The sequence below is a fragment of the Aulostomus chinensis genome, chromosome 3 (genome assembly GCF_037954235.1).
Source record: "Aulostomus chinensis isolate RoL2024-O1b breed Wild chromosome 3, RoL_Achi_v1.0, whole genome shotgun sequence".
Lineage (NCBI taxonomy): Eukaryota > Metazoa > Chordata > Actinopteri > Syngnathiformes > Aulostomidae > Aulostomus > Aulostomus chinensis.
Window position 1 is genome coordinate 17,437,478 of NC_141322.1, and position 25,745 is coordinate 17,463,222.

Below are 25,745 nucleotides of genomic sequence, written 5' to 3' on the forward strand. Positions count from 1 at the left end.
CATGGATTAAAAACCCACAATAGAAAAACGTGCTTATGCTAACAATAGTTCTACAGATGTCCTGTATAATGGCGTTCTCTGAGCATTAAGGATAATCCAAGCATGTTTTTAGGCCCACGTGATTCATAAGGACAACAATTATGACCGGTCACCATGGATGAGCTGCAGCTGCATCAAAGTTCCCTTCAGAGTCAAGTTTCGGAAGTGGAACTTTCCCACTTTGACGTGTCACGGAGGTCGTTGTAGGACCATCATACCTGGATGTGTAATAAGAGCTGGACGCAGGAGGGGAAGTGGGTCCGACATACTGGCCAGACCTTGTGATCACAACGATGGCCTATAGCTCTCACATGATGCACACTGACCTGAGAGCGCCATTGAGAAATCACTTGATTCAATAACATTTGCAAAGTCCAGAGGAACCAAAAGATTAAATAACTTAACTTAAATTATTGAATCTAACCGTGGGCTGAGCTGGAGGTTAGCCAGCCTCCAGGGTACCAACTGCACAATGCATAAATCAACATGTGAACGTTTTCTGGCTTCACGAGCCAATAAGCAACTTTCTTTGGAATGAGTGGCGTCCAGCTGCTGTTGAATCAAGCTTTAGACATACGGCAGTGATACTCACACTGAGGTCAGGACACCTGTGAAGGCGTTGCAAGATGATTTCTGGGGGGGAAGCCAAATGGTTCAGTGAAAAAAAAAATTATTCTATTTTTACACTACAATCTGTGTGTTTTTTTTAACATTCTACTGATTGCAGTCGTAATATAATTAGTCAAAGAGTGAGAATGGATTGCTTGTTATTTTTCTTTTTATGAACAAAGGTTGGAAATACTGGAGCAGTTATTTCAATAACTCTAAAACACTAAAGACAGAATCCAGTTTATTATTCTGTCTAGTAAGGAAGGGGCAGGAGTGTGGGAGTTGGTACCACTAACCTGATTATTCTGGAACAACACAACTCAAAGCTGCAATGAAACAGCTCTTACAATCTGTAGTTTGTGTTTACACTTTCAAAACGTTTCGCCACACTTTGAATCCTTTTCACTGACTACTTTTGGAGGAAAGAGGCGCGCCAAACTTACGGCCTGCTGTGCTTGATACAGACATGGTTAGATGAACACGAAAAATACAAAATCACGATTCAAATCAATCGATAACGGATTAAATAATAATACGCTCGAGCATTTGATGTCAAATTTTGCTACTTGACATCTTCTAGATACTCAGATATATTTCTATCCAGTGCAACTGTGTAATTGTCACACAATCGCACGCACAGAGCACACGAGTGTGGCAGCGTGTTACGCTGAGCAGCTTGAACAGTTGTGGTTCAGTGCTCTAGATTCCACTGAGGCTCAAGTCTTTGATCCCCTCAATGGCTTTCTTTGTGTCCTTACAGTCGCAGAGGTTAAAGTTGGTGGAGTTTCTCTGTCTCTCTGGGTCTCTGAGACACACACACACACACACACACATTTCAAAACAACTACTGTTGTGACAAAACTGCTGATGTGTATTTTCCTGCGTTTGTTGTTAGGGGAGTCCCATTGATGGGGTCAACAACGGGAAGATTGTTGCCATGTAAAAGATCTCCATGTGAACAATTCAGAGTCATCGGGCCGCCAGCTGCTGCTCACCTCGTCCCGCTGTAGTTTGCTCGCCACAGAACAGACGGCAAATGCTCTTGATAGCACACCAAGATGTGAAGGATATGTGGGCAGCACCAAGCCTTTTGACAAGAAGGATGGGGGGGGGGGGGTGTCTCTGATATACAGTTACAAACGATGAGTATTCTCTGTGGCCGTTTGTCCCCAGAAGGCAGGTCGCTATCATATGTACGTGTGTGTGTGTACGAGTGTTTGGGGGGGTGTCACATTACCACTCACACTCCAGCCTGAAAAGAGTGAAACCATCAGGAGTGAGTTCATCTGAGATTTCAGATTAAGTCAACGGACGAGCTGCAGCTGCTTGAGCGAGACCATTGGAGCAGAGCAGCATGAGCTGCATTCAAGCTGTCACACAGCCTGGTAGTACGAGAGGAGGGAGGAGCCTGGAGTCATGTGACACCAACTCACTTCTGATTCCAGTCAACTTCACGAACCAGAGATGTGATGGATGCGTGACGAGATTTGATTTGACGTAATCAAACAGGCCAATTACTCACAATTTCTTTCTTTTCAAGCGGCGATCGTTTACTGCTTCATGTCTGGTACCCTGAAGAACTGCATTTGAGCTCTTGATTGGATGAATTAATCACTTTAATTTAGTCTCTTTGAAATTGTCATGATCACCTCTTACTGTATGTACTTTGTATTTTACTGTACTTGAACACTCCATTTAACTATTAAATAATTGACCATAAAATTAATCAGCAGATTAATTCATCATGGAAACATTTGATAATTCATCTCGAAGTACACTGGATTTTTTAATCTTAATTTAACTGTGGGTCTATTTTACATTGGCGTTCATGTTTTGTGGCACAAACTATGGGATCGATTTACTACACACTTTGAGGAGGAGAGTAGAACAGGCCAATGAAGAATCCATTAAATTTGGAGGACCTGTTCATCGCCATTTCATTAATTCGACCGCGTGCACCAAAATTCCCCTCGGCTGAGGTGTACGTTCTCTGAGTGGTTTCTAGAATACCACGTGAGAAGTGTTGTATGGGTCTGTATTCTTATCCAGTACATTTGATGACACGGTGACTTCCTGCCCCCCCCCCCCCACACACACACACACACACCTGCCTCTCCAGTGAGCATCCCTCTCCATCATCTTCACTCATTATCTCACTGGTAATTGGAGTCTATTATTAACCAGAACGCACATACACTCAACTCCTCAGTGGTTCAGGTCATGGCATGCCACAGTCCTGCTCTGTCACACTCACAGGAACTCACTGTGATGGTCAACTGAATCCATCCATTTTCTACTGCCTATCCAATTGGGGGGGGGGGGGGGTGGGCAGCCTTCGAGCAAGAGGCAGGGTTCACCCTGGACAGGTCACCAGTCCATCTCAGGACCAACACATAGAGACAGACAACCATTCACACTCACAGTCACACCTACGGTCAATTTAGAGTATCAATCAGCCTCGTCCCCTCTTGATGTCTTTGGACTGTGGGAGGAAGCTGGAGTACCAGAGAGAACCCACACAGGAACAGGGAGAACATGAAGACTCACACCGAAAGATCCTGTGGTGGAGCCGGGGCTCGAACCTGGAACCTTCTTGCTGTGAGGCGACTGTGCTGACCACTGCACCACCGTGCTGCCCTGTCAATTGAATCCTTCATGTAAAAAAATAGATTGTAGTCTCCAGTTACTAGATTGTAGTAGTAACTGTCCAAAATGACATCAGTACAATGAAATAAACTTAGTGAATTGTATCATTGTAAATCAGCTGATATTAGCCCAAAAATTAAGGTTTAACAAGAGAAGGTTGTGGTAAATTAGTCAGGGTGTATTTTTTTTTCTGAACTGAATTCTTTAGGCCAATATAGCAGTTGGGCTTGGGGCACGAGATTAAAGAAGCAATTCAAAGACTTCACCTTGACTATTAGGACATATATGAGGCAATCAAATCAGTAGAATCATGGTTAATTAACGTGTCCAGTGAGATTTACAGCCTTTGGGAGAATACAATGCTGCTACACCGGCACATTGATGATGCTGACATGTCACCTGTTTTCTTTCGGGGGGGGGGGGGGGGGGCTCCAGGTATGAGTGCCTCCCTGATGGTGCTAGCGGGACGTCTGGACCATAGTCACTCAGTCCTGCACCACATCCCTAATGGCCCATAAATCCCCTCCTGTTCAGCTCTCTCCATGTGAAATATTACTCATCCACCCCCGGGCACCTGAGAACAGCACAGCACCAATCAAGCTGCTGCACAGTGATTCACGGTGTGAGGAGGAGACTTGCATAACAGCCAGCACCATATTCCCTTTCCCCCAGTCTGCCTTATAAAACAAATAACCCTCCTGGATGAGCTGCAGTTGCTGGGTTCAGGCTAGGAGAACAGTACTGCAGAGATGTCTGTGCACACACACGCGCGCACACACACCCGGGGATGACAAACTTGACCCATTTTCCTTGACTGGAGTGTACATGCTCATGTAGAGGAGATGACGAGTGTGTGACATTTTTGCAAGCAGTTAATGTCCAATAGGGAGGAAAAACAAAACATGCCAGATTCATGATAAATGTGTGTGTGTGTGTGTGTGTGTGTGTGTGTGTGTGTGTGTGTGTGTGTGTGTGTGTGTGTGTGTGATAAAAGTATCGAGGATACTTGCTGGAGAAATAGCTTTAACAAGCCAGCGTGTTTAATTGTAGTCCGGTTCCTCTGCAGTAGAACTCACACAACTGATTTCGTACAAACACACTCAACTTCCGCTGGCATCCATCCTCCCCGCACTTCATCCTGATGAAGCCGCTCTATGAGACCTTACCTTCGGATAGCTCCAGATCCAACTCCGCCAGCTGGTCCCTGACCTCTTTAGGCAGAGCGGACAGATCAACGCCGCGGTCGGCCATGGTCGGAAGCACTGCAGCCTGCGGGATGTTTACGATATCTCGTATGGCAGCAGGTCCAGTCCAGCATGAAGATGACCAAAAATCAAGTTGTAGTGGTGGTGTTTACTCCATCCTCGAGCCTCTCCGACACCGCCATGACTGTGGGAACTGGGAACAGCTCGGCGGTCACATGACCAGGCTGATGGAGAGCGCTGTGACAGGCTGGAGGGATGAAGTAGGCTCTCTGCTCCCTCTGCTGTCGGTCTCCACAGCTGCTTTCCCTCAGACCCACTCACCTGCTGACGCCCACCCCCACTCACCTGCTTACACCCCTCACCTGACACCCCCCCACCCCCACCCAACCCACTCACCTGACACCTCCCCCTCAGGTGGGGTTCTCATCCACTTAGGGACCATCTATAAATTACTGTTTGAAGGCGGACAAAACACTTCCTGCTGAGGTGCCATGTTCGTGGAAAACAGAACATTTACTAAATGGGTCTAGTGTAGAAAATTTCTAGACATATATTCATATAAATAGAAAAATACATCGTTTCAATAGCTTTCATGTTATGCATCCTTTATGAAATTTGTATTTATAGTTCACTTCTATTACTAATTTCAATAACCCCCATGACTCAGTCACTCCAAATAAATACCAGATATTTCTACTCTATTCTCTCACATGACACACCTCTTTTCATTGTATTTTACTGATATTTGTATTGGATATAAACACTTGAAGGGATAATTCTGCCCCCCCCCCAGCATGCGACCTTTCAATTGCAAATCAATACCAGGTTCTATTTTGACAGGACAAATAGGACACAGCTCTTTTGGATACAACACGCTAGTGCAAGTTCTATTTATATGGAAAATATCTATTTTGTATGACTTCAATGGAAAATGGAGATTTTTTTTATGGTTCTGTGTCATGTGATTCCAAATGAAAACCAGATTTTTTCCTACACGGGATAAATAGAACAAATCAAAAACATGCACAATTTTCCTTCTTAATCTATTTTATATGAACATTTTAATGCCATATTCATTTACCCCCCCCCCCCCCCCATGTCATTCGACCTAGTGACTTATTACTGGCCTGGACAAATACAATTGCTCGATTCTGTTGCTTTGCTCTGCAGATCCTCATACAGTGATACTGACTGGATTCATGTGGATAAATACAAGTGGACATGAAGGCAAGTGTGCGTAACCAGCAACCATATCGTTTCACTTTTGAAATTGGTTAACTGTAATCATTTTTTCCCCCCCAATAAATTCTAAAGTGAATTAACCACGTTTATAAAGCCCTGCATTACGCGACACAGTGAACACATGGGGTGAAGCAGCCTACTGGTCCACTCTATGCAGCTCATCTTACAAATACATTGCAGTACGTTGCAGTTTGCCACATCAATGACATCTGTAACCCTGTGTGAGTGAGATTCTCTGTAGGTTTTTTTCATGGAAGAGTTTTGAATGTTCACTTTATTTAGTGAAATAAATGAAGCAGAGTAACATGATTGCGGCTGGAAACTGTAGCCTGTAATGGCAACAGGAAAGAGGAAGAAACTGCTGCTTGGTTGACAAATGCTGATCAACTTTTACTTTTTCATTAATTTATTTTAATATTTGCCCAAGACAACTTTAGTTGAGACTATACACATATTTTTTCTCCTCTTGAGGCCTGAGTATTTGGGAAACGCCGTCCATACAAATATCTTCCGGAGACATTTTCTCACGTGGTTCAACCTCTGTTAAAACACATCAAAGACTTGAACGAAATAAAGAGATGTACTATCACATGATGGAGAAAAAAAAAAGCCAAACATGCCCACAGACAGAAAAAAAATAAACATCTAAAAACATGTCATAAAAGAGACACGGTGACACCGGGGAAAATGACAGGGTAGTCTTGGAAGTACAATGCGATATAAAATAATCTGCAATTCAAAACTTCAAATTTCCTAAGAAGCACCTTGCAAGTATGAAGTCAACTTCATGATACAAAACGGCTTTTCAAATATTGGAAAGCACACAGGACTAGGACATCTGTAACTCTCTACAGATGTGCACTAATCACCAATCTCATTCATTCAAGAATACACATCTTCACATTTTCTCTGGTCGCCTCATAACTTTAGTTGAACTGAAATAGACCGAACCGCTCTCAGAGGCTGGGCTACACGCGTCAGCTAAATGCAAGAACATTGATATTCAATATAAAAATATATTGCACTACTGTTTCCTCAACTGAAATGCCTGGGTATATGATTTGAAATCTGTTAGGGTTTGATTATCATTTAAAGGGCAGCTAGCCGTTTCAAGTGTGTTGCGTTAGGACTGAGGAAGGGATCCTTACAGAACAAGGACAATTTTTGCATCAATAATTTGATGTTTAAAAAAAAAAAAAAAAAAAAAAAGCAAACCTGATGAAATGCAGATCAATAAACAGTGATGCTATGACCAAGCACAATCAAACAGTGGTATTCTTCTCAATAGTCCATGCAGTCAACAGGGTTTGATACATACATGTCTAATGTAATGACATCAATAACTGATGGTGAAGACGAGGGTAAACTGTGTAATGGTACACAACACCACCATCCTGTTTAGAACGCAAAAAAAAGGGGGGGGGGAGGACATCAAACGACCAAACTAAACAAAAAAAGATATACTTTCCATCCAATCTGTCACTGTAAGGTCACCGCATCAAATCATGAGAACCAGTATCAGGCATACAGGCCTTTGTCTGACATGTGAGAGCTCTCCTACAGTCGGCCCGGAAAGCTCCTGACTGCATCGTGGGCCAGACATGGACTGATGCTGCTTCGATGTGACATGACAAGTAAGTGATGATTGACATGAATTTTTTTTCCCCATTCATACTATTCTTCCAAATAAAAACATTTAAAACATGACATGACCTCAAACCCTGCAAAGTGAGTGTCCCATGTGTTTTCCATATTTACATACACAGAGTGCTGAAGCGTCTTTGAGCAGGGAGCCTGCGAGGGGAGGGTTGGTGGAGGCACTGTGCCATGTCTGTGGGATTATCATTAGCTGTGAGTGGAAGAGGGCATTTTAGTCTGGGTGGTGGTGGTGGTGGTAGTGGTGGTGGTGGGTGGGTGGATGGGGGTGGGGGGGGTTTAGGGCTGACCCCTGTCTTTAACACTTTGCACCAGTCCGGCCTCCAAATGCCCCTTGAGTTTATACTGGCTACCTGCGTCAGCACATCATCTCGGGGCTGAAGGTGACTGTGTCACCATGACCACCCCTCCCGGCTGGCCCGATCCCATGCCAGCTAAGACTGACATGGCAACCGCCTCTGCGGCGCGGACACTCATCCCATTGATGGTGGCCCCTGGGCTGGAGGCTGACGCGGTGGGTGATGGCCCGTGTTGGATAACTGCTGCTGGGGAACCGATGGGTTCAGTGGGAGTATCCCTGGAGGCTTCCTCTCCTCCTGCAGCTTAAGAGACAGACAGAAACATTCACCCTTAGAGAGGTGAGCGAGTAAAAAGAGCATATTAGATGGAGGAGATGATTGATGAATACTACAGATGAGTTTATGCAGTGCAGAATTCTTTAGGTTACCTAAGAAAGCAGCTTTCTTCTGCATAACAGTGACAGGGCAGTCTTTGTGAGCCAGGAGCAGCTGCTTAAGCTGAGCCACCTCATTCCTCAGCAGGGTCACTTCATTCTGACAGGGACAAAAATAATACGCAACACACATCATTTCCTCTCACTGCCACATGATGGGGGGAAACAACCCGTGTTGACCTGGCGGATCCACAGCGGAGTGACACAGACAACTCACCGTCAGGGAGACATTCATGTTGGCCAGATCTTCGGCCTTCTTCTCCAACGAATTAACCCACAATTTTCGTTTCTGCCTGCAACGTGAGGCCGCCGCTCGGTTCCTTTCTAGAAAACGTTGCCTCCTTTCATCAGGGTCCATCTCAGATGCTCGCCGCCGCCGACCTCCGGTTGGCTGAGCAGGGGACACCTGGGGAACCAGGAATACTTGCTACTCACTACGTGGGGTGTCAACATCCCGCACATATCTGATAAAATATCAACTCTGCTTCCTAAAGGAACCAAACTGAATTCAGTTCGTTAGCCAAGACACACAAATGTAGTTCTACACTTTTAAGAATAAATTAAAAACAGCTACATTAATTGGCATAACATATAATTGGCTATTAGGTTGTTTATTGTAAAATTTGACATATAAATATTTTATCATCCACTAACTAACCACGACTGACTTTATTTCTTTACAAACTGTCACTTATCAGAGATGTGAGTAAAGGTGTGTGTGGGCCACGCAAGATTTTCACATCTTTATTTGCGCCACAGCATTCTTAAGTTTGGGAATTAGCTCGAAAATAATATTTTGCACCCACTTTTAAAAATGCTCAATAAATTAAAATAGGTATAGAAAATTCACAAATATTCAATTACAGGTACTGTCTAGTAACAATCATCAAAACAGTCAAACAACACTCATTTTGACCATCTGAATTAAGAGTGAGTGGAGTGTTGTAAAATGCCATAAATTACCCTTTTAAGATTAAAAAGGCATCAAATATTCATAAAAACCTCTCAGATCACTTCTGCTGCACAGCCTCTGTCCATCATTTTGTTTCGTGATATTTAGGAGATTTGTAGTTGGCTGTCATCCTCCTTCAAGTGTTTTCAGTCATCGCACACGTTCAGGTCAAAGACTGGTATGTAGGCAGGCGTGCTACCTGTGGTTGGGCCGGTGACGGTGCGTCTGAGTTTTGAGAGGGTTGCTGGCTCTGTTCCTGCCTCTGGGGGACAGTAGGGAAAGACCCTGCTCCCCCCCCACCAGCCCCACCACCACCGCCGCCGCCATCTTGTGCTCCCGAGCCTTGATGACTCAGAGCTGCCTTCAACCGCTACAGAGACACAGAGACGACACTCATTCCATCCTGCATGTATTTAGCAAATGAAATAAAATGATGCAACCACGATGGATCATCTCACCATTTTGGTCTCAGAGTGCAAATTATACCCTGATGGGGAGGATGACCCACTACTTGCACCACCAACTGGGGGTCCTGGAATCCCAGGGATGTTTGGTACGGAGTTCACTGGTCTTGCAAGCTACACATTGTAACAAACAACCAAAGAGAAAGGAAGACACAAATTAGGTAAAGTACCTTAAAAATTTTTTTTTTAATTATTTTTAACTTTTCCAAGATTTCAGAATGCCAACTTACAGAGATGACAGAGGTCATCTGAACAGGACTGGGCAGGAGAGGGACAGTCTGCCCGTTCGGGAGGTGCCTCACCAGTGGATAAGAGCTTGTTGGGGAGCTGCAGACAAGATAAAGACATCGGTAAATATCAGCTCCTCTATTCTGCCCCCCCCCCCCCCGACAATGAGCACAAGGTTGACAAAGTATTTTAACACCTAAAGCTGTTTTGATCAAGCCATCCATTGAGGTGGGTGAACAAAATTCCACCAAGTATCATCTGTAGTCTGAAGGACCAAACAAAAGTGAGCCAGACGACAGTTCTTCCAGTGGGCTTTCACCAGCTAATGAGCGAGGAGCTCTGGATGTTTGGAGAGAGTTTAAATTCTTCATTTGCATGGATGAAAGTATTCACCTTCATCTGAGTCACCATCAGTGTTTTTTTGAGTGATTTTACTATTTTAATGTTGTGTCTCCTTCTTAATTCAAAGTGTTTCATAAATAGGAACCACAAGCTGAACTCGAGTCATTTTATTAATATTTTTGTTGCGCGAACAATATCGGGTCTTTTAAAAAAAAAGGCGGTTGTTTGGTGATAGAATTGTAATGAAACAGTGTAGAACAGTAGGTCAGCTGGCTCTATAGGTCTGCAAGGACAAATAGCTTCATATAGGGTCCTTCAAGTTGCAGAGTCACTGAAACACTGGAGCTAGTAACTGGGACTGATGTGATGTTACTGATGCACTGTGCATTCTACCATTACAGTTGTTGCCATGGCAATGTGTGTCCATGGCTTTGGGGAGCAGTGGATGATTTTTCCTGCATCATTGAATCCACCTTTAAGCTTAACAACTGAAAACAAAACACAAACACTATCCGATTCACAGCGTTCATAACAAACTTTTCCACACCTTCCAAGAAAATTTTAATATTTACTATGTCTATTTACTCATGAAAAATAAAACATAAATTCATGTTAGAAATTACCAGCATTTAACCAAAATGAATGACAAGCAAGATGGTTTGATAGGTCAATATTATATTACATTATTTTTCTCAGTCCAGCTTAACTGCACCACATATACTCTTAATATTCGGGTATTTTTAAAACAAATTTTCATGGTATCAATTTTACGTATTTTCACTTTTTTTCCCTCCAGGCCTGGAAATCAGCCAGGACTTTTGCAGGTTTTTCATGACTGCATGAACCCTGAATAAAACAACAAATAAAGACAGAAAGACAGTCAAGTTTACCCTAGCTGTCTGTTGGAGGGTGGAGCTTGAGTGATGACAGATGTTGGAGATGGAAGAGTTGGGTGGAGCGAGTCATTACTCAGGTGAAGAGGAAGAGATCCCGGACGTACAATGGTGGGAGTCGGGGCAGAGCTTGCCACGGGCTTTGTGACAATCTCCTGTTGATACATTAAACAATGAATAAAAAAAAATGAAACAGTTTATTTTGTCTTATATGAACAGAGATGTTGTAACTGAGTTAAAGCGTTCTACCAATTTTCACCATCCTCACCCTTGAGTCTTTGCTGTTGTCTGACATGCTGGATGAAGAATCAGGACTTCCAGGCGGCGAAGAATCGACTTGTAAAGGACCCTCATCCTCATCTTTTGCTTCAGATGGTGTTTGTAAAATTGCAGTCTTAGAGACAAAAGAAGAGAGGGGAAGACGAGCACTGCTTTTCAGAACATCCAAAATAACACACTGACATCTTTGTTCATCTAGAAATCCAAGCAAACCAGCAGTTTGATAATCTAATATCATCCATATCCTCACCAGGTTTTTTGTCCTCTGCTCATCTTCATGTGCTTTGCAAAACTCCTGTTCGAAGGAAGTGGCTAGCTCATTAAATAGTCCAACCTCCTCACAGTTCTTCAGGAAACGCGTTGGTGTGGGGGTTTGGTCTGGGGGGGGGGAAGCAAATATAAAGGAAGTGTAATTCAAGACAGCGTTATTAATAAAACCTAATGCTAATCTCTGTGAGATTACCTGCAATTATAACAGAGTCTGTTCTGGCAGGACCAAATTTTAATGTCATTTCATGTTTGTGTTTATGGACTGCCAGATGATCCTCATTGGTAAATCTCTGCAGAAAACAAGATCGGATAATGAAAACCATATGGTCGTGTCCAATGACAAAACAATCCTTTTTGCTTGACTGTTATATACTTCTCTGATGTTTACACAGTGGCTTAATGGTAAAATCAACTAAGCAGATATGCATATCAATTTAGTAATTATTTATACCTGCCCACATCCGGGGGCAGTGCACACAAAAGGCCGATCATCCCCCATCTCACACTAAAGGTCTGTAAAAGACAACAACATAAAAGCAGAGCAACTGGTTATGAACTTGTAAAACGAATGCATACTGAAGCAGTCAAACAACCTATGATCAAGTAACCAAAACAGCACATATTACTGAATGAGTGCAACTTAATGATTAATGGCTACTCTATGTTGACCACTGACATTAACCATCTAGGAAGCTGATGGACAGAAAATGCTCAGCATCAGCGCTGCTATTTAAGTATGACATGTTGTGTGTTCATGTGCGAATGCAGCATCAGTCTCCTGAGTGCCGTGCAGATGCGGACAACTGCAAACGCTGATTGCATGTGTTGACATTATGCTTCAACAGTCTGTAACATGCATAGACAAACCCAAGAGACAACCGATTCGGAAGAAATCACGCCGAAGATTGTCCGCCAATATGGAGCAATTTCTCTGCACTCAATTGAGATTGAGCGACGACTACGCTAACGTTAAAACATGCACCATAGGACAGAACGGGACAGCCACATAACGTGCAACATTCCCTACGGTGTCATCAAAACATAGGCGTCAACACTGGCTATCATGGCTCGTAGGCAAGTTAGCTAGGTGCTCACATATGTACATTTATGCCAGATCTTTAGTTAGTTATGACAAGGGCCTAATGCTAGCATAACCTTCTCATTTGCCACAACAAACTATTTTATTTCCACATAGTGACAGCCATGTCATCATCCCTGAAGTAAAAAAATAACACCTTTTAAACTATTAATGAAATTGATATACCTCACAAAGCGAAAATATTAAGTGTAACTTAAGGCTCAGTCCCAACACAAACCAGCTAAGCTAATGCTAAGCGCTAAAGGAAGCTTCGTTAGCTTACCTTGTGGGTTCACAATAACAGATGCGCCAAGTTAGCAGCTGAATGTTAGCACGCTAATGCTAAAGAAAGCTGAGCTCATAAACTAGAGAAAACATCACAGCCTCGCGATAAAAATATGAGTATGTTCTTCAATATGTCACAATGCACATTGGGGGATCCGAAATATGAGCAACTCACCCGACGTTTCTGCAGCCTCTTCACTCCCCCTCCCTGCTCTGGACAGTTCTGCGGTGCTGCCGTCAGGCCGTTGTTGACACTTGACATTTCCACTGGCGAAATATCGCGAGAGTTGCGACAGGGCAGTGTTACGTAAGTGGTCTGACGTAGAAAAGGTAAGGACGGCGTACCGTGATGAGGGATTGACAAATGTCAAGTTTACCGTTGATGCTGATCCATTTTTTCAGCTAAGATAATTAGCTTTTCATTTATAACATTACAATGCCATACCGACAGCGGTAACTGGAACCAAATTCCAGCAGATAATCAACTAGCCATATAATGTAACTGCCTCTATTTTTAGTATCTCTCAAAATTATGTGTCTGAGGTAAACATCAAAAGTTAATTTGTACATTTGGGACAGAAATTTCAAGTTTCTTTATCACAGCACCTTTTAGTGGTCAAATTAGGTTATTTCCTTCACAGTGTGGATGCATAGCTGCCATTAATTAATAATGGATAAAAATTGTGCAAAAAATAAGGCTGTTTAAAAATAAATCTTTATTTTCATACACCAGGCTCAGTAATAAAATATTTGCTTGATAAACCAGTGTGTACGTGGCTGAAAATTGCAATTGTGTTTGATAGACTTTGAAACAAAATTGATTAAAATTTTGACAATTTAAACTGTATCATACATAACAAGCATGCCAAGACAGCCTCATTTCAACCAGACCTACAGTTGCACTTCAAATACAAGGTTCACATGGAGACAAGATCTCATGTCATCAGCTCCAATTAATAGCAATGTTTTGTTCCACATAACAAAATAACCCTTGCACTCTTAATAGACTAAAGACACCAATAAGGCACTGGAAGTTTGGGTTGAGATGATGGTTCCAAATAGTTTGAAGAAGCAATCTTAATTCTTGCACAAACGTTTACACTGTTAATATACACACGCGCACACACATCCAGAAAACAAGTGAACAAAGACACTTAATACACAATATATTTCTTCAAATGACTCACACTGATCTAAGGCAAAAGGGTTTACGCTCTTAAACAAACATGTTTTCACATCTTTTGCTCATTTCCTCTTACAACACCACAAACTATTTAGATGAAACAGAAAAACACAGAAATTAAACATTTCAAAACACAAATTCCAATTCCTTAGCAAGACAATGATTAAAAGCACTGAAATTATAGAAGGGCCCGTTTCAGTTCACACTACATGCACTCCTCATTGGTGAGCCATTGTTGGCGAGGTGTTCAACTCACTGAATATATAAGTATATTGGAAAGATTTGTAACTGTCTTCTCTCTCTACACATCTATTTACAAATATTACAAGTTGCCGTAGTAGCAATAACAAGAACATTTAATTAAACAAATACATTCATTTAAACCAACAGGTGTCGGAAATCTCCGCGTAGGGAAACATCAAATTTTCTCGACAGTTGAAAACACATTAACCATTAAACAACAACAACTTTTTATTCTGACCAAAAAAAAAAAGAACAAAATCCTGTCCCTGAGACAAGTCAGATGGTTCATAGTTTTGTCACCAAATAACAATTGATCCTTTTATTTTAATTTGACTTTAAAACCTGCATGTTACTAGAAAGTACAGCTGTCATTGACCATCACAACTTAAGATAGTAACTATAAATTAATGGTTTAATAAACCAGCCTGTTATGGTTATCGGGCTTTGTGTGGACAGATCTAAATGCTAAAAACACCGATGCTACCGTGGATGGCTCTCTTAGGGAAAAATTAGCTCGTATACTGAGACCAGAAGGTTGAAAGTAGAAGATGACTAATGCATTGATCCTGCTTTGTTAAATGCAAAAAGCTATTGATACAATACTAATCAAGGCTACGTGTGTTCTGGTTTCCACACAGGGTTTACATCTCTCAGCTATACCAGTCACAAAATCTCAACGGTGTGATCATTTCACGATGTAACGTAATTAATAACCAGGACTCTTGATTAAAATTCCCTGGTCCAAAAATAGAGAATTCACTTAATCGTAGTCGGCAATTCCAAAAAAAAAAAAAAAAAAGCTATTCACACCTAAACAACAAGTTAATTGTTTACCGCCTACAACTAGTGTGTCAGAAGAAAACTAGCTGGTGTGTCACATTAAGACGTCACACTGTCTTCCAGTGTTGACAGGTAAATATCATTTTTGCCCCCCTAACCGATGGTTCTCAACTAGTGCCAGGACCCTAAAGTGGGTTGTCAAGCTGTTTTAAGTAGGTCTTGATGGTATTAGAGGAAAAAAAACAAAAAAACAAAATCAAGGTTAAAGGCCTACGTGGAATTCTACATCCTGCATTTCATATCCAAAGAAATTCATTTCCCACAAGGCAGCACATATCCAGTAGTGCAGACCACATTAACTTGTGTTGTGCCATGCTGACAAATGCTCATCACTGAATACATTAAATATGAATTCTTCAATCAAAGACAAACATCATACAGTGTATTAATGGTGTTCAGAATGTAGTGGTAAGTCTGTGTTTAAGGGCTGAGTAAGTGCTACTGATTTACAAATATATCTATGCTGGTGTATCCGTGGATAGCCACCGATACAATCAGCTTCATTAAGATTCCTGAACCCTACAGTAGTTGCACAATTGTTTATTTCAATGTTTTAAGGCTGCTAACTGAATGGATTAGAGAGGGAATCGTTTTAGTGCACTGCCACCTGCTGTTATTTTTTTGCAGTACTTTTACCTTGTGCTTCAGAGAGTCGGCTCTCGTCATCACAAGCTCACTAACTCAACGCCAATCACACTCACTAATGTCTGGAAATACTCTCCCCAGTCCATAGAGTCTATCGTGTGTTGGGCCACCTCCGTCATGTTTGACAACTTAGCTGAGTGGCTCTCATCACAATTCATTTGAATGTTAAAATCAGAGTGATCTCTTCCTGATCACGTCAAACAAATGCTTTTTCTGAAATTATGCAATCGTGTCTTTTTTTTGGGAAGGACAAGAGAATTTCCCGCAAAATAAGAAACCACACCATAAGCTTATCTCAACTTTTCGCATTTAACGACACCGCTTCCTTTACTGTCCAAGACACGCGTCTCTCTCTCTCTCTCTCTCTCTCTCTCACACAGATGCGCCAAGGACAATTAAGTAATTTTTTCCATGCCAGGTGCATTTCTGGCAGCAGATGCTTATTTGACCATTTATGTACACATTTATACATATTTGTTGATATCTCTACCTCAGTCTAAGTGTTCCCTTCATTGCTGTGGTGACCTTGGAGGAATGTTCTGTTCCTTGCCACTCCGTCTGGCTCCTCGTTGGGGGGAGAACTGTTTGCCAATATTCAGGCCTCTTTGATGCTCCCGACTCTTTAGCCCCACTCCTCCACTTCTGGCTGAGCCGGTAGGTCCACGATAGGAGCGCGAGTCCCGGCGAGGAGGGCCGCTGCCAGGTTTTTCTGGTTTATTTGTAGTGCGCCTGGAGTTGGTCCGAGGCTCCTCCACCCTGTTGACCTTGAGCTCTTGAAGTGGTTGGCTGTCTGAAGAGGCAGGGGGAGGTGGAGAGGGCGTCTGTGCTGCTGGTGGGTCCTTGGCCAACCGCTGGCACACCTCGGCATAGCTGAGCTTTCTTTGCCCCTGGTTAGAAGGTAATGGAAAAAAAATATATCTTATTTGTAAGAGACTTATTAAGTTAACAGGTTTGACATTTTCAGACCACAATTGGACTTAAAAACCCTTATATAGTTACCTAGAACGGAGCAAGACACAAACTACGCCAAGCTTCTTTACAAGTTTGTGTGGTAAAACTGTAGATAGACTGTCATTTGCTATTTGATACAACTATAAAAATTCATCATTAGTCAACAGGAGGCTGTGTTGATATTATTGTGAGGTACTTTGGCAGTTCAGGTGAGAAGTCAGGCCTTACCTGTTCTGAAGTGGGACTGAGGGGAGACGAGGTAGTAGCATCTGCAGATGGAGGCTGGCTGGAGGTGGGAGGAGCATGTTCTGAAGCTGCTGGAGACACAGCCGGTACGGTTGAGGAGACTGTCGCCTTTGAAATAGGAGATTCTGCCTTCTTAACAGCCACTTCTTTTACCGGGGAGGAAACACTATATTGAAAAATGGAGAAGTGTCATTTTTGTATGCAATTCATAGATTCGGTCATTTTGTTAGCTTCAAGTAAACTTTACCTTGTGACCAGCTGCGCCTCTTGACTCGGCTTCCTATCTCCAGTCACAATACTGCACTCGGAAGCTTCTGGGCTGCTTGTGTGTTTGGTTTCACTAACCGCATGGTTCACAGTCTAAAAATAGAAATGACATGGATTTCTTGAGCTGTAAGATTTGATAATAATCGCGCAATTTGCAAGCTTGAGCACACGCTCTGTATCAACACATGCTTCCACGAGTGTCACATCGCATCTGCAGTAGCCCACGACAGACAACCCTGCACCTTCATGTTGCTGTGCTTGTTGATGAAAATTCAAGACCAGACCCCTCATATAGTCAGGACAATTCATGCTGTTGTTATTTTGGCATGATGGCTGATCCGCTTGTTGCAATCAACCTATACAAAAATCACTCAGGACTGCCCGGGGGGGTCTGGAAAAAATATGTACTCTTAAAGACAGTAAAAAAACAAATGACTCCTCTCTGCTTACAACTTGGCAAGGTTTCAACCATCAGTGACATCTGTTGCAGTCTAGAAGTCACGCACAGGTAGGCAGTGTGTCCCAGGCGCAATTCATGCATGCAAAATGAAGCTCTCAGCAGGCTGCAGCTCTGCACCATGGAATACAACCTCTACTAGGGATGAGGCCCTGGCCTGCCAGTCTCTCTCTCTCTCCCTCTCCCTCTCACACACACACTTTGGCTTGTCCCGAGCATTTGTATTTCAAATGAAACAGTCAGTGGCAGTAGAAACTCAGACTGTTGGGTATTTAGTTTAGTCTTCTGAACAAAATCATTGGTCCAAAGTTTCATGAGACTTTCAAATAATTTGAATGAATCATAAATGTTCCATTCTTTACCTTGTTAGTCACCTTTAGACCACGTACAACGTCAGAAAGACATCTCCCCTCTGGTGTCGTTTCTTCCGTCACACTGACCACACAACCCGGCAGCGGAGGGAAACTGGAGGCTTCCAGGTCAAATTTTGGTTGGGGTGGCACCTTTACCTCTGTCCCAGGGACAGGTCTCTGTAATTTAGATTTTGGTACAGGTTAAAATATAGAAGACAAACCAACATTTTATTGTGAAAAGTTGCTCTGTTGGGAAAATCTTACTAATATTGACAGCATTCCTGGGAAAACATCGCCTTTTTATACCTTCAAAAATTTCAACATAAGTGTGTAAAAGAGAAAGTACCGTGGTGTGATCGTCTTCTCGTTTCCTCCTCATGCCTCTGTGGTTACCCCTCCTGGAGGAAAAGGCAGTTAACTTAGAAAACACTCTGGGACCAATTTCAGAGATGGACAGCAACTGACAGGGCAAGGAGAAAATACATCTACAGACCCAGCCACACGTTAGTGGGCATCAATCTGTCACAATCAGGCTGGGAATGTTCACGTCTTATTAAGCAGGAAGAGTTAGCCCACCTGCTGCGTCCAGTTTCAGTCAGATCTCCACTGTGTATGGTGGCCTGGTGGTCTTTCAGGTTTAACGAGAGCAGACTGACAGGTTCTGAAGTGGTGAAGGTCAAGGTCCCTGATGTCTGGAGGGGCTGTGAATTCACTGAACCAGACAGGCCGTCCATGAGTGTCCCCAGAGTCAAAGAGGAGAGGGGCACATCGACAGGCTGCAGGTGACCCTTCGCATGGTTCCTGGGCAAGCCACAAAGATCACAGTTGAACATTTGTTAGCCAGCCATACCACCTATACTGTACAGGGTCACTAGGAGCTGGAACCAATCCCAGAGGACACTAGACAAGATACACTCTGAATGAGTCACTAGTGAATAACACACCTGCCTTAATTTAGAGTTGCCGGTTGACCTTAGTGACATGTTTTTGGTCAAAGTGAACCCAGAGCACCTGAGAGAAGCCATGTAGGCCCAGGGAGAACATGCAAACTTTACAGCACAAGCAGCATGTTAATTCAGGTGGTTCTTATTCATGTTTTGCTGATTTTGTAAATATTGATGATGAAGCTAGTGATGACCATGGCTGACAGAGGCATTATAACCTTTTCCTACCCGATATAGGCCATTTCAGATGCTGTCACCTGCACACTTTGCATTTAATTTGTCCTTTCGCCTTTGAAAGGCTGTGTTCCAATCTCAATCAAGTTCCGTATATGTATGTGTTGTACTTGCTGCACAACCAATTAGCCTACAGGAACACAAAGCCGGAGCTGTTGAGTTCTAGCCAAGCAGTCAGGGTTCTTGACCAAAATCTAATCAGTTCATCCCTGAGCCCAAATGAACTTGTGTGACGAATTTGAAGGAATTCCTTGAAGAGTAACTGATGGGATTTACAAGGCCAAAAACATAATTTGTGGTGGGATCACAAGGGCTGCTTGATTATAGCAAACTTCCTGCTTGTCCTCATTGAACCCAAAATGTTTTGCCAATCCTGTTTCTGACTGACCAAAAGCTTTAAGTCAACAAGAAAAAGCGTAAAAGCCACTTTATAACACCACAACTCTATCACTGTTGAGGAAAAAGCAGCACAATATTAATTTTGTCTTCATGATCTTGTTTTCAGATTTGTATTTAGTGCACACACTCAAACCATTTAAGATCGCCCAGAATGACCAATTTAGTTGAAGTCCAATCACACAAGGTTGGCACCTACCGGTTCTTGCCCATGGGTCGCCGGGTGCTGACGGAGCTTGGGTTTGCTTGATAGTTTCCATGATTGCCATAACCATTTATGAATCCGCTATTGGCGAAAGGCGCCTTGATATCAAAATGGCAGGAGACAGATTCCCACATCAATGGTGACATAATATAGCATTAATACATGTTGCTGTATTACACACTGGGCCTCGTGCATGAAACACATGCAGACTTATGACATCGCCTTTTCTATTTTGTTTTGATCTTTTCCCTGTTGCACACACCTGAGGTCAAACTCAATTCATCATAACATTTCATGAACCCAAGTAGAATCTTCCTTTCTTATAGCTTTGAGTAGGAACAAATAAGTCAAGAGGGAAACATTCATGCATGAGGCCCAATATGAACACAAAATGCTCTCACCAGAGGTGTTTCAAAGTACGGCATGACTGGAGGGTTCCAAGAAGGAGACACCACTGGATACACAGGGTACTGCTGCTGAGGGCTGTACACCTGCTGCATGTAGACCGGGGAGCTGTATGGAGCCTGGGGCTGGGCGGACTGACTATACACACTGGAGTCCACACTACGGAAGCCATTCTTGCCAAAGAATGTGTTGAAGGCCTTAATGCGAGCCTGGGAAAAGAGAGGAGGAGAAGACCAAACTCTTGTTTTTGATTTGGTTTTGGGTAAATATGACCAGCTCCATCTATGATGGGCAACACTATCTGGCCATGGTCCCCTCAGATCTCATAATCTCACGGTCATTAGGCCATAAACACTGTCCTGACTAGGAGGGAAAGCAGGGAGGACTGAAAGGAGTAATTGAGGATGAGGGAAAGTTCCAAAAAAAAAGGAGAAAACAGTGGAGATACAGTAGATTAGTGAAGAAAGCTACAGATGAAGTTCCTCCCAGCCAGCTACAATGCATATGAGTCCTTCTAAGCGCGATACTGATCATCACTGGGGGTTCAGACACCTAAAATTTAAACTCCTGTCCCATCTAAAAATCACAAAATCCAGCTGAAAAGTGATGCCTTAGACACCTGAAATGCCAAAGTAAATGTCACATTCTAACAAGAGGGGCTGACTATCTGGAGGCAAACCACCGGAGCTGGGTTGCCTTGCTTATCAAGTCTCTATGCACACAAATCTCAAGGTCAGAGTTCAGGCACTGACTGAGCCAAACATTCCAAGCCCAGATTGCAAGGATCTGACAACTATAACACAGTTGCTGAAGTGTCTTGACTGGTGGGGGTGGTGAGGGGGGGGTCAATAGGCTAAAGTCTGTCCTGACTGTCATCAGGCAATTTGAACACGAGCTCATGTTCATGGTTTTGGTTTGGAGGAGGAAGTTGGAACCGACACAGACCGAGCACACAAACTCTGTACAGAAAGGCGCAGGCCAGCTGGTGGATTTGAACCCAGAGCTCACCATGATCGGTTTTCCCTGGAACACTTTGACTTCCTCTCTTAGGTATCTGTAAGCCTGAGGAAAGAAAAGAGAAAATTTGAAATATTAATAGCAAAGCTGTTTTCCCGCAAACTTTAAAAAAAAAATCCTTTCCCTCATTGAAAGCACTTGTGCAAGGATCAGTATTTTAGGACTTAGCATGTGACTAATCAGAATAAAATTGCTTAAAGGCGATGAATCTTTTGAGGGAGACCACAATGATGCCCAACAAAAAGAGTCATGTTTAAATTCTATAAAGACACATACCTGGAGCGCATCCATATCTGACTGGAAGGTTATGTACCAGTTGCTGTTGTGTGCAAATTCAACACTTAACACTTTTGGGCAGTTGTCATTTGTAAAGAGTGACTCCACTTCCTGTGAAAAAAAAAGAAAGACGGGACACGTAAATCTCCACTCCAGCCATCATGCATGTCCCCTGACTGAGGTCTGTTTATGGACCCAGCATAATGACAGGATCGGTCTGTATCTTGGGTAAATGTTGCAGGGAGCTGTGTTAATCAACAGCAGCATCATCATCACCTCCACAGGCGTAGTCTCCGGCACCTCTCTCAGAATAATGATGGAGCGACTGTAATTTGGCCGCACTTTTTCTCCGGTTTCATCCACTTGCACCAGTGGAGATTCTGAAACAAAGGCAACATAAATGTTCATGGCGTTCTTCGTCTGGAAGACTGGTGCTCTGATATCAAACAGCTCTGATACCTTGCAGCACTTCCAGAATGAGGTCCATGTCAGTGGTGAGGGCTTTGACATCCTCCATGCACGCGATGGTCCAGATGGGTACAAACTGATCACTGTCCATCTGGGATATCAGGTACAGATCCTTGGATAGGTTCTCTCTGGCAGAACAGAGCATAAGCAGCATCCGACGGTTTAACTCTACTTGGACAGCTGAAGAACTTTCTTACAACATTAGAGTTTCCACCTAAAATGTGTTTTTCCTTCCGTTCCTAACGAATAGTGGCTCCTGTATTATTATTACTATCCTTTACAAGTTACATTGGCAGTCCTCCAGGCATACACTACAGTACCAAGTATATGATTCAAGCATCATTCGTGTACACTGAGCTAGGTTAGGGTACTTGGAACAACTGAATCAGTGTTTCCAAAAACTGCTTCAGATAAAAAGAAACTAAACATTCCTCAGAGGAATATATACATTACTGCTAAGTACCTCATATCATAATAATACATCTAGTTGCAGACAGTTGTACTACTCACCTAGAAAAGCAGAACTCAAGCTGCTTCTTTAAAGATTCTCTTAAACTGTCCCCAGACAGCGGTTGCTCATTTGAAACGTCCCCATCTACAGCTGACTCACACTGGGAGTCAAAGACCAAATAGCCCAGGTCAGGGTTTTCAATCCCATTCACAGTTCCCTCTGTGGACATGTAGGAGTAGTCCGTGCTGTCAGGGTATTCAAAGTCGCATTCTTTTCCCCCAAAAGAGAGAACGTCAGAGTAGCCTACAGGAGGAGGTGAACAGTCAGTAAATCATGAAGGACACGGGCAGGTTTTCAATTTTGCACAGAGGAAAAAGCGCTTACCTTCAGACATCTCAGGATCATGAGTGTATGTTTGAAGCCATGAAGGATCTTCTGTCCCCTCCGGGATGCCATTCTGGTGGGCGGGGATCTCCTGCCACACTTTAGCATTGGGGTTAAGACCAGTTCCCTTAGTGGTAACCTGAATGAGACACAAAACATTCTATGAGGCATTGAGAGTGCACAGCTACACCAGAGGACAAGAAAGTGGCAGCGGTTAAAGACGGGATATCCCGATCCTGTTTTTTATGGCTCTTTAACGGTGCAGTTTCAAATCTCTCAGGACTGATTTTGTTTAATGTCCAAACACAACTATAGCAAAAAGGAAATCTGGAAAATTGAAAGCATCATGTAAGACATGATGTCACTTTGCTGATCAAGCGAATACTCAGGACGGTAAACTATTATGTTTAAACAGCTAAACATGAAGTCCCCACGCATTCTTTACTGCTTAAACTATACTGTAAACGCTTGAGGTACATACAGTACTTAGAAAAAAAAAAGTCACTCAGAGCTATAAACCTTTACGAATTTGTATAATTTTAATACATTAACCATTCATTTAGACTCCAGGCTTACTTCACTACATTATAAATTGCATGTTTATTACTTGTAATTGTATGACATTAAAACAAAATCTATTTTCAATTATTGAATCCACGTACTTGTATCACAGGGTTCTTGAGTATGTCAATGTACGGTCCAATATTAATAAGTCGAGCTCTGATTGGTTTGCGCGTGACTCTAAGCCCCGCCCCTCTGGTGATCACACGCAACCGTTTATGTCTCGGTTCCGCCTGAGCGAGACGTTTTCTAAACGTCATCCATTGCAAAAGACCGACTTTCCTTCAGTCATTCATGCAAACTAGTGCGTCTTTCGAGGTCACCTTTCAGACAACCCCATCTGTTATCAACACTTTGGGAAAAAATAAATTACATTTTAAAACTAAACACCGAGTTTGAATGTCAGACAGAAAAAGCACATGGCGGCGACATGCAGTGCAGCCTACAACGTGCTTTCATTGCCGTTCCTAGTCCGAATAAACAGCGTTTACATGACAGCTCACGGGCAACTACCTGACGGACCATCCCAAATTCACCAGATTTCACAGTTACTTAACACTGCCGCGATGAGGTGTCGTAATCTTTATGGCAGAGCTCTTTAGCCATTTAGCTAGTTGTGTAACAGCTAACGTAATTACGAGTCACGTGTAGTAGTTGCTTTCCATACAACAAAAAACAAATTAACACCAATTATTCATAAACTGCGGCATGCGGTGCCCTTCTCCCCCGATTCTTCAGTAAGGCTGGCTGGATAAGTTTATGTTTGTTTAACGGCTGTTTAAACCGCGACTGTGAACAGCTGCATTTGCTAGCTTGTTTACCAGCAAACCAGATGGACTTTACGGTAGTCTTCAGGTAGTTTGTGACGAAAACACGAATCACCAATGAATGGAGATAAAATCAAACTTACGGCAGCTTAAACACCAGCTAGTAACTAAGTTAATTCGAGTTAATATTACTAGACCATGGTGAAACAGTTTGGTTTTGTTTGCGGCTCAATCGAGAGCGAGGAGGAAGGATGCAAACAGGTTGTCGAGCGTTAGCTAGTGCGCTTCCAGGCCTGGAACTCACCATGCTGCTTTGTTATTCGCCTTCCCGCGGCGTTCTCCTCAACTCAAGGGGGTTCAAAATCGCCCAAATCAGCCCTTAAGAGATCAACCGGACGTCTTCAATGTGTTGGTTCGCTGTTTTATTTTAAAACATTCCTAATTTTCGCAATACGTTTAACTCCTCATTGCGCAGGTCGACTCGGAGACACCGCTCAACAGCATGTGACAGCTGCGTCCTCTTCGACCTCCCTACCCGGGTGAGACAGCGCTGACTGCGCCTCCACAGCGACCTCGCCGGACGAAATATCAGACGTTCACCACGCAGTGTGACCTCCGAGAGGAGACAAAGAGGCGCGTTCAACTGCCTTTAAGTAACAATTTGTCACACGTGGGTAAAATTGTATCCAGAAATTCCACTGCAAATCTCCGGTAATTCACTATAAGTGACTACCTCGTCACTTTCCAGTATAGTCAGTTTTTTTAGATGTCGACCCGCACGTCCCGGATGGGAGGACATCATGTGCCGATAGTTATTTGGTGCAGGTGCGCGAGTACTACTCTCCTTAGGTACCGCGAGAGAAACGCGTGCGCTGTGACTCGAAACATCCTTTGAGAGTTCATGCGGTTATGGAAAACCTGGAAAAGAAGAGGAGTTTAAAAACAGCGATTTACAGGCCTGAGAAAGTTTATTTTCATAATAAATAAAGATGTAAAATTTGGGGAAAAAAAACGTTATTTTATATTATATTAGAATATAGGAGGTTCAGATGGAATAACAGAAAAGTCTCATGGTTTGGTTTTTTTTGTTTATTAGCCTGTCATCAATTTTTTTTAGTAAGATATGCACTGCTAAATTTTGATTCAGATTTGTGTTTGACATGAGTAAAAAGACATTTAGAGAACATAAGGTCATGAAACTGTTTCTCAAAGTCACGGACATTTCTTGGTTAAAATCAGAAGGAACTCTTTTTATTCTTTGCTATCTAAATCAGGTGTGCCCTGACTTTTTCCCTTGGAGGACCAAATTCTCATGATGGTTCATGGGTCAAAAGTGCACTCAGGTCCCAAATTGCCGAATTTATATATTATACACTTTCACAGTACCTTTGTGTTACATTTTTATTTTTGGTGTGTTGTTTCAATTAGAAGACTCTCTCTGTGTTTCTTTATCAAATTATCAAAAAAAAATTATTAGAGCAGCACGGTGGTGCAGTGGTCAGCACTGTCGCCTCATAGCAAGAAGGTTCCA

At 42.8% G+C, this 25,745-nt stretch overlaps 3 protein-coding genes across 10 annotated transcripts in view; all 3 read right to left on the reverse strand.

The window, feature by feature from the left end:
• The window catches only part of dip2bb (DIP2 acetate--CoA ligase B (putative)b), a 44,011-nt gene extending 39,239 nt beyond the window's left edge, over positions 1 to 4,772 (reverse strand). For all 5 annotated transcript variants that reach the window (XM_086199158.1, XM_086199156.1, XM_086199154.1 and 2 more), the window contains exon 1: positions 4,461 to 4,772. In XM_086199158.1, coding sequence (XP_086055284.1) covers positions 4,461 to 4,545 — 85 coding nt within the window. In that variant the 5' untranslated portion in view covers positions 4,546 to 4,772. The remainder of the gene's footprint in view (positions 1 to 4,460) is intronic.
• Positions 4,773 to 5,470: 698 nt separating this feature from the next.
• On the reverse strand, positions 5,471 to 13,187 carry atf7b (activating transcription factor 7b). 4 transcript variants are annotated; one of them, XM_086200720.1, is made up of 12 exons: positions 13,097 to 13,187; positions 12,010 to 12,071; positions 11,752 to 11,848; positions 11,539 to 11,666; positions 11,278 to 11,403; positions 11,007 to 11,164; positions 9,777 to 9,873; positions 9,541 to 9,660; positions 9,282 to 9,452; positions 8,348 to 8,536; positions 8,125 to 8,230; positions 5,471 to 7,993 (listed from the first exon to the last, which is right to left on the reverse strand). In XM_086200720.1, the coding sequence occupies exons 2-12, from the start codon at positions 12,055 to 12,057 to the stop codon at positions 7,764 to 7,766; spliced, it is 1,470 nt and encodes a 489-aa protein (XP_086056846.1). In that variant the 5' UTR covers positions 12,058 to 12,071; positions 13,097 to 13,187; the 3' UTR covers positions 5,471 to 7,763. The 4 variants fall into 4 exon arrangements, with proteins under 4 accessions (XP_086056846.1, XP_086056848.1, XP_086056850.1 ...); XM_086200724.1 differs by having other exon boundaries at positions 5,473 to 7,999; XM_086200721.1 differs by having other exon boundaries at positions 7,852 to 8,026.
• A 436-nt stretch (positions 13,188 to 13,623) lies between these two features.
• On the reverse strand, positions 13,624 to 24,820 carry larp4ab (La ribonucleoprotein 4Ab). Its single transcript, XM_086199165.1, has 15 exons — positions 24,519 to 24,820; positions 22,887 to 23,025; positions 22,562 to 22,805; positions 22,043 to 22,179; positions 21,860 to 21,963; positions 21,584 to 21,694; positions 21,299 to 21,352; positions 20,287 to 20,499; positions 19,880 to 19,983; positions 18,683 to 18,907; positions 18,453 to 18,504; positions 18,116 to 18,283; positions 17,277 to 17,389; positions 17,012 to 17,195; positions 13,624 to 16,719 (listed from the first exon to the last, which is right to left on the reverse strand). The coding sequence occupies exons 1-15, from the start codon at positions 24,519 to 24,521 to the stop codon at positions 16,342 to 16,344; spliced, it is 2,229 nt and encodes a 742-aa protein (XP_086055291.1). The 5' UTR covers positions 24,522 to 24,820; the 3' UTR covers positions 13,624 to 16,341.
• Positions 24,821 to 25,745: the final 925 nt, after the last annotated feature.